General features: G+C 35.4%; 1 protein-coding gene across 1 annotated transcript in view; it reads right to left on the bottom strand.

Annotated features, from left to right (window-relative positions):
* The window catches only part of LOC107549079 (otoferlin-like), a 32,430-nt gene that overhangs the window by 22,232 nt on the left and 1,239 nt on the right, over positions 1 to 8,959 (bottom strand). Inside the window, exon 2 of the mRNA XM_016230011.1 lies at positions 7,404 to 7,462. Coding sequence (XP_016085497.1) covers positions 7,404 to 7,462 — 59 coding nt within the window. The remainder of the gene's footprint in view (positions 1 to 7,403; positions 7,463 to 8,959) is intronic.

Raw genomic sequence — 8,959 nt, 5'->3', positions numbered from 1 at the left:
TAAACAGCTGTGCATAATTCACTTTGCCACCAATAATTACAGACAATGTTATTACAACAAATCTGTGTCAAGTTGCAACAAACCCTTTACAATAATTAATAATACCCTTACAAATGCTGCTGGCTATGAAGAGAACTGATTAGAAGGAATTACAGTGACTGTGCCCATAGATACAAATCAGATGAGGGATATTTCTGAATTATCTTTCTGGATGATAAGGCTACTGATTAAAAAAATTATCTGCAGCTCAGAGATATTTTTGTAACAGCATTTGTAAGAAGGCTGCATACATCAACACAAAGATGTACCGCTAGCTCACAGTTCCCCAACATGACTAATTAACCCAGGAAATAAAAATAGCATGACACATTCTCTCACATAATGTTCTAAGCATAAGCTTCACCACATTTTGTTATATTCATGGTTAAAAAAGGAAATATGTTAAGAAAAATAAACTTCAAATTCAATATATCATCAAAAAAGTTCTAATTATACAAATTTGCTTGTAAAATTATGGTGTTTTAAGGATGTTTAGATGTTTAAGGAAAACAATGATTAAGAAAATGACTGCAATGTGTAGAAAATTGTAATTCAGATTATTTGACGATCACTTCCCAAGTTTGTACATAAAACCTTTAAGAAATAAAAATAAAGTTCAGGACAGGTTATGGAATAATCCTGTTTGAAGCATTTTTATGTCAATGAAAAAAAAGACTTATCTGCCCATCCTGGTGCCAGAAGGTTTGAGCTCAGTGTCTTGTTTGACTGGACTCTATTTCACTGGAGATAACTCTGAGAAATAGAGTTCATTCTCAATCTTTCCTCATCTCTCACTCTATTTTTTTCCCCTGGGATACACCGCAGACTCACACAAACCAGAGAAACATGTTACAAATGGATTTTTCACAGATTCTAAACCACAAATATTTATATTAAGCAGTGTTTATATTGTGAACAGACTCATAATAAACTATAAATAATAAATCTGTAAGGGATAATGTACAGGTAGCTATTCAACAAGTAAATAAATGAATTAGATTTTTATTTGATTATGATTATTTTATAATTTTACCTGTTTATTATTAAAAATTGTCAATTAAAAAGTACAAAACAATCAGATAGCAACAAAACAAACACTGATTATTAATATATGTGTTTGTCTTGTTGCTAGGCTGACTGTACATAAACATGATTACATATAAACATGCATGGTGCTATTGACCAATCAGGGTCTAGCATTTCAGAGAGTCATGTAATAAAAATAAATAATAGTTACAATATGTTAAATGATCTCTTTCATGCTAACAAATGTACTGCACTATTAAAAATAAAGGTTCTTTATCTCTCCTTTAACATCCATGGAAATTTCCCATTTCACATAAGGTTCAATATAGTGGAAAAGGTCCTTTAGAGTTTTTAAATGTTCTTTACACTAAAAAATTGTTATAAATTCTTGACAAGTGACTTTCCAAGAAACCCCTTGGGTTAATGGCTCTTGTCTTTCATGGCATCATTGTAAAAGCCCTCTTTTGGAATCTTTGTTTTGGCTTTGGACAGTCACTCAAAACTATACCATTAATCCAAACAATTATATATACGTAGGTCAGAGGAGACAATTTAAGTTACAGTTGAATTCAAAAATCCGAGACTACACTAGAACCAAGTCTGAAGTAGTTAATATAAACGCCAAATATGAATGATTGATCAAATTGCAAAGACCAAGACTCCCTTTGAGCTTTGATTAATCACCACAATAATCAAAAACACACAGATTACTTCACTTAAAAACATGTACCCTGGTTTTATCATCAACCTCAGTCATATTTTACCTACTTGCATTTAATTTCTCCCACCAATGGCTCTCTTATATAAGCTGTGAACAGATGAGCTCTCTGCTCCAGTGATGAAGACATGAGGTGATTTGAGTTTGCAATTCAGCTCTAACAAACTAAGAGCCGCCTCACCATTTAAATGCATGGAGAGTGAATTATTCAATGGCAAAGGATCACACGCTTTGACATGCCCCATCTCCCTCCCCCTCACTTCTTCTCTTTTTTTTTGTCTGTGATTCAGATAATGGATAGATGCATGAACACTCACCTATTTCAGTGAAATCCATGTCTCACCATTAGGTACAAAATGTGTACTGGTCCTGACATCAAACCGCATCTCTAATCAGCCTGCTCAGTCAAGCCCCCTGGTGTTTTTCTTTCTCGCTCTCGCTTGCCCTTCCACTTTTGCTTCTCCTCATCTCCTCTCCTACATGTTTATCTCTTTCTCACATACTATATGGTTTAGTCGCTTCTTGCAATTTGAGTTATTTGAGATTAATTTCTCTTATGTTCAGATTTATCTTCCAACCTCCGTAATGTTTCATTCTGCCACATGAAGACGCTTCCTGACATTAATACAGCAAGTTAAAGCACTTCTTATTGCAGCCAACTCTCAGGAACATTTCAGCTAATTAAGCTTATTAAAAACAGATTGTTCTCATTCACTGCAGTAATCTGAAATGATTTAATATGGCCATTACTTCTGCGCTCTTCCCTTTCTACACCATATGGCCTCACAGTGTGTGATTTCTCCTGCAGCACCTCAAACATCTCACCCTCTGCAGACTTCTCTAGGTCACCGCACTCACTTCTGAGTCACAGCAAGCTCAAATCTTTTCCTTTGCCATTAAATCTCTCAAGCATCATAAGAAATGGAGACATGCATTTACATGCCTGTATGTTGTTTTACAAATTCTAAAGACAGGGGACAGTAATGTTAGACTTTACCAGAAGCCAGCAGCACTGTAGTATGCAAGTATGCAGATTGTGCACTCTATGACAATAAGGGAGTTACATGCTAAATGCTAGCCTGGTTTTGAACATACTTTTTTTTTTAAATCACCAGAACTTTTGTTCATTTATTTGTCTAAAATCACCTTCCTACAAGAATATTTTACATCAATGGTTCTCTACTGATACACAGAATTGTTGTGATTGGATCACAGATACCAGAGAAAAACAATGCTAAATTAAATAAATAATTAAAATGCAACTAATCATACATGTGCACAGATGGCATGGAAAAATAAATAAGCTTATTTACTTTTAAAAATGGATAAGAAAATCAGAACCAGTTGAGAATCACTGCTCTCCTGCTCAATAAATTCAGTTCACAGGTGGATTTAAAACAACAAATTAATTTGTCACCTTTTCATTAGTGATCTAAACTGAAGGATTATCATTCTGTGCACAACATTTGTTCACGCTCCAAATTAAAAACACAGCATCTAATGTGAAATGTCAAGATTTCACATTTCAGAAAAATGTCAGCGTGAAGCATGTAGTTTAAAACTGTTGGAAAGCTGAACAGAAAGAATAATTAGACTGACAAAAGAGAGAGATTGGCGCAATTTGGTGCTTCATTGGGCCATTTGGGAGAATGATCATATTAGATGAGATCTGCTGGTCATGATGAGACAATTCCCCATCAGTATAATGAGAAAGCAACTCTTATTTCTTCATTGAGACACTGATGCAGTGTGATAGGCATAGCTGAAGTTTTGTGATGGACATGAACTATGGGAGCTAGCTTTGCATGTTTCAGCAATAACAAGCTCCAGCAGAGAGTGTTTGATTATACAGTTAAATGCATGGGGGAGTAATAGGACGGGGAAAATTCAGTTTGTCAGTCTTCGCATGTGAGCATCCTTAAATGCATATGCATGCATTAATACAAAGAGCAGCAGTAGTGCTATATAATAGCATCTTTTGCAGACACATTTTTAAACAAAAAAGCATTTAGGGACAAGCATTCATTTTTTAACATACTTTTATTGCCTTTGGTTATATGATGAATTCCTGTGCAACTATGTCATCACTTCAAGCATTCACTCATTAGCATTCATAGAAAATGCATTTCACTAGGCCCATATTTTAGTCCTGGTATATAGCATTTCCCAACATTTATTGTTTTATGCACCCCCACAGCCCCATTAGTGAAGTTCAAGTACCCTTTCTTCAAAACAAAACCAGAAATATGCTCCTTCACACATATTAAAGAAGTTTGAAGAAACATTAACTATTCAATTAAAATAATTGACACTGTGAAAGAAAAACAGCTCACCACACAGCTTTTTCTGTATTTAATAAGACATCTGAGCTCGTTTGTCTTCTACAAGGACCAATCCCAGAGAAATTTTCTCTGAAAGACTTAACACATTTATTTATAAATAAAATCCAGATGGCATGTTTATACCATCGACCAATAAGTCAAATCAATTCCATGTACAGTGGAACATAAATAGCATAGAAGCTCATGACCAAAATATCTCCCACAAGCAAATACATTGGCATTTTTACAAATGTTAATGCCAAGTTATGATTTACAGGTGAAATGACTTACAAGTCTATCAAAGTTAAGTCAATATCTTTCCAACCACTCTTTGAAAGCTGTTTAAGAACTACCTGGCTTTCATATTCCCCTGGTTTTAGACATTACAAGATTGGATAGAAATTGCCAGCCACAAAGGATTCAGTAAAGTCTTTCTCCATCAATCACTCCCTTTTTCTTTTACATTTGCCATTAAACTGCTAAACTACAAGCAATAGAATCTGTACACATCCAAACAGTTTCATCCACCACAAGAAAAGCCTTTAACAACAAAGATCACATCAGCTGCCATTAACAACAAAGTTTCTTGCTGGACTCCTGCAGATAAAATCAATGTTTTAAAGACAGGCACTCCTGCAGAGCTGATGTAAAGGATGGCAATTTTGCACATAGCTGCAGCAAGCGTCTGCTTTGAACCTTGTCTGTCTATCACAGTCAACATCAGGTTGCAGGCCTAAAGCACTGTGCAACAGCACTGCAATAATAAGCCACACATAATTGAGAAGTGTTTAGATGTTATTTATATTACATTAAAAAAGGAACCAAAGATTGTGTGGAGAAAATGAAGCCTTTTAATATGAGAGCAAGACATATCCAGTTAAATTATATTATCCGTTTTTTTCTTTGCCAGCGTCTGTGAGCTTGTTGAAGATAAAATGATAATTGCTCATGCATAAACAATATCTGGGTCCATTCTGATTCAAATGAATAGTCTATTTGAGAGTGTACAATGAGTACAGCTGGCAAGAGTCCTGAAAGGTGTACTCAGCTGCACATAGCAGGATTAGAAAACAAGGATTAAAAACTGCTGTTTGGTTGTACTGAGATAGTAAGACTGAGAAAACAAGTGATGGGATACATGACAGAATAAGAGAAGCAGAATTTCATAACAAGTATAATATAATCAAAAGAACAGTGCACCCAAAGATTAAAATTCTGAAATCATTTACTCACCCTCATTTTTGTTTCATGAGACTTTAATTTACCTTCAAAACATATACAGTATATTAATGAAACCTGAGAGACTTCTGTCCTAACATTGAAAGTCCACAAAACCAAAACTTTAATGCATCAAAACGTGAACAAAAAAACATTGCATTAAGCAATAGATCTGGAATGAGGAACATGAGGGTGAGAAAATTCTGAAAATTTTCAATTTTGGGTGAACTATTCTTTTTAACCTGTGTACGAATGTGCATACTTCTTGCTATAAAGTAAGCAATCTCACATTAGTAGACTATGACATACTATGAAAGTATGGGAATTTAGATGCACCTTAAGGATGAACTGAGTTTTCAAGCCGCCTGTATTGTTTTAGTTCTTGGTTTACTGAAGGAATTATGGAAAATGGGTAAAAGCACAAATATGAACCCACAAAATCTGTGCTAAACACAATTTATGCAGCACAAAAACCCATCTTGTTTGTTGGTTCTATGTTGTGCAGATGCAGCAAGCTAATCTGGAATCTGGCATGTAGATATTCTGTATCGGCTACTTACAATGCAAACAGTTCACAATTACACAGTGTGTCTGAATATATGTCCAGTTATAATGCTTTTTGATTGTCATTGATCTTCAAATGATGAATAAAAGCTGTCATGATCAATAGAAAATGTACACAAACATCTCCTTTAAATAAAGTCTGTTTACTTTCTGTTTATGCCCTGCTTAAGGTAAATGTCAGTGTTAGGTACATTAAAAGCCATATTACTTCTGATGCATATGAAACTTGATCATGCCTGCCTGATAAACCTGAATGGAAAAACAATGCTGGTGCCAAACACAAACATGCTTTTAAATAAAAGATAAGACAGAAAGAGAGAACGAAAGTGAGAGCAACAGCATCTCCTACAGTACTAGAAGTGTTGTCTTGTGGGGTTTGGTATGAAATCTGTGATGTAATCATAAGTGGCGAGTGGGTTCAGTAGATTTGAAGTGTGTAACAGCTCTGTCTAACCGTACAGTAATGATTAAACTATTACCACAAAACTATGAGTGAGAGATTGAAAGGAAATAAAGTGGCTGGAGTTCAACCAGAAAGATCATGGGGCTTACATGGAAGCAACATTTAACTAATTATGTTTCCCGGCCCGCTTGGCAGAAAAAAATGTCAACTTTATTCTTCCACATTTAAATAATCTCAAATAATTATTATTTTTGTTTTGTTTATTGCTGTACTCACTATGAGTCTCTCTCTCTTCTTATCTTACAGTACACACAGTGGAAACACCGCCTTCTCTATTAACATAGACAAAAGACCAATCAGCAAGAAAGGAAGCAGCACTTAGTTTTTAAATAGAATCAAAAGAGCATTTTCGTAACGCTTGCTGTTTGCAGCACTGGAAAAAAATCAACAACCCCCTCCAAAGGTGAGACGAGGCTAACACTAGTGTGGGAGTCCCCATCACGACTGACAGCTAAACATAATTGAATTTCTGCCTTCTATGAGGATATAAAAGTATTTTTTTTTAAAACACTAAACCAGCAAGTTATTAATAATGCAAATAAAAACCTCTTTATTGGTACAAGATCAGAAAATATTTGTGGGGGGACACACACATCCTCAAGTCATATTTACATTATGATTTACAGTATGACTGAGAAAGTAACAAAGCTTTTCTTGCTATTAACCTATCAAATCTAAGTATGAGACTTGGACCTGCAGGGATATTTTGGAGTAAAAAAAGCGATCATTCAAAGAACCGTATTAGCCTAATAGAAATTTAGCTGGTTTATCCACAAGCTTATTGCCACTTCATACTGCTGTGTTGCTTGCCAAAGGGTCTGTGCAAATAGCATTAATAGGATTCAGTGGGGCTAAATGTGATGTGTTTGGTCACGGTTGAGCGGGTTGATTCCTCGAGTGATTCCTTCACCACATCCTCTCTCGGGGAGAGAGAACTCAAAAATTTGTAGTGTATATATGTTTCGTTGCTCTGAGGTCGACAGTGTTAGTGTCACGCTTGAACATTCTTGAGTTAGTAGCCGAAGCTGGAGAGATAGCAGGAGGAAATACTGACCTGCTCAAACCGAGCTTCATCCTCGCAGTTTTCCAGCACCCGGGAGAAGAAGGAGAGACCTGTATGGAGAAAAACTAAGTTAAAGGTCAATATGGAGCATAGCATCAAAGCAGTGCTATATATAAGAAACATTGTATAATATAATAAAGACTGCAATGTCAAATATTATAAATCTTAACAAGTAAAACTCTGTGTGTTTGTGAGTATATATAATTAAATACATGAACACACCAACTTATGCACACATACACAAGCATACACAAACACTTGAACACAAGAGATATTGCACTTGAGCAATTCATTAATGTTTTCTGGCTGAGGCACACTGGTAGATATGTTTAAGAAAGGTAAATACATAAACAATCATTGCTTAGGGTCTCTGATACTAAAATAAACGCACAATACAATTCAATACAATGCTGCTTGTTCTCATTCTCTTCCCAGCCATCAATTTTTATAATGCAAATTCGCCACATATGGCAGAGAGAAATACATTTTTGTTTTGTTTTGCTATTATAGTTTTATACAATCATACCATTGTCTATTGTTGTCTTGATTCTGTGTTGAACAATTGCACTGGTACAGGTCATGTCAAAAAAGTTCTTAATAAAATTAGTCTGAATTATGTCATTTTGAAATAAGTTATGTAATCTCAAAATACAGACAACAAAATTCTCTTAGTCTCAGAGAAACAAGCAGCATCTCATCTCAAACTCATTGCTATCTGCTGTTGTTCACAGGAGCTTTTTCCCCAGGTAACATTTACATCTACCCTCTGTACACAGAGCTGTAGATCACAAAATGCTGAGCTGGTGAGGATTTTTTTTTTTTTTCATAATAGAAAAACAAGAATTGATAAAAGTGTGATGAGGAACAGTTTGTGAATTGTGCAGTACTGATGCCTTAATAAAGAGAGAACTGAGGGAAAAAATCACAAGGCTCACAACCTAGATTTAAAAACACTTTTCCTTGGTGACAATAACAAGAGGATATGGATATAAGCTCATATAACATGTGTAAACTAGGCAATGACCTAATAAAAATTGATGGGCACCCTGTAAAGCAACAGAACAATCTTGAACAGTATTTTCAATGATGTACAGTCTTCACAAGGACTTTTCAAATTCCAACATAATCACATCTGAAAGTCTGAAAGCCAATATTTTCATACATTCCATAATTTTCTATCTCTGCTGAAACATTTTTATTGAGATTTTTCATTGTTCTCAGATCCACTCGTTGGTACTCAATCTAAGTTATGCAACCCACAGAGAAACAGGACACAGCTCAGTAGAGCCCTTCCGCTCCAGACAGCCTAGATCACTGCACACTGGGGCTGCTGAAGATTAGGAGAACGCCAAAATGGGAGGGAAGGAAAGGGTAGCAGGAGAGCTGATAGTCATTGCCATCAGAGAAAGTGGGGGGGAAATGTAACAACAGGACCATGCATCAAAATGACTTATTATTTGAAGTGTCTCAATCAAATTACATAAAAAGCAGATGGTCACATTCTACATCAATTCTCTCAAAACATCCTTCTGTAAGAAGATTCCTAT

Source organism: Sinocyclocheilus grahami, unplaced genomic scaffold, assembly GCF_001515645.1.
Source record: "Sinocyclocheilus grahami isolate Dianchi unplaced genomic scaffold, SAMN03320097.WGS_v1.1 scaffold362.1, whole genome shotgun sequence".
In the NCBI taxonomy this organism is placed as follows: domain Eukaryota; kingdom Metazoa; phylum Chordata; class Actinopteri; order Cypriniformes; family Cyprinidae; genus Sinocyclocheilus; species Sinocyclocheilus grahami.
Note: the sequence above shows the minus strand (reverse complement) of the source record. Positions and strands in the feature narration are given on the sequence as shown.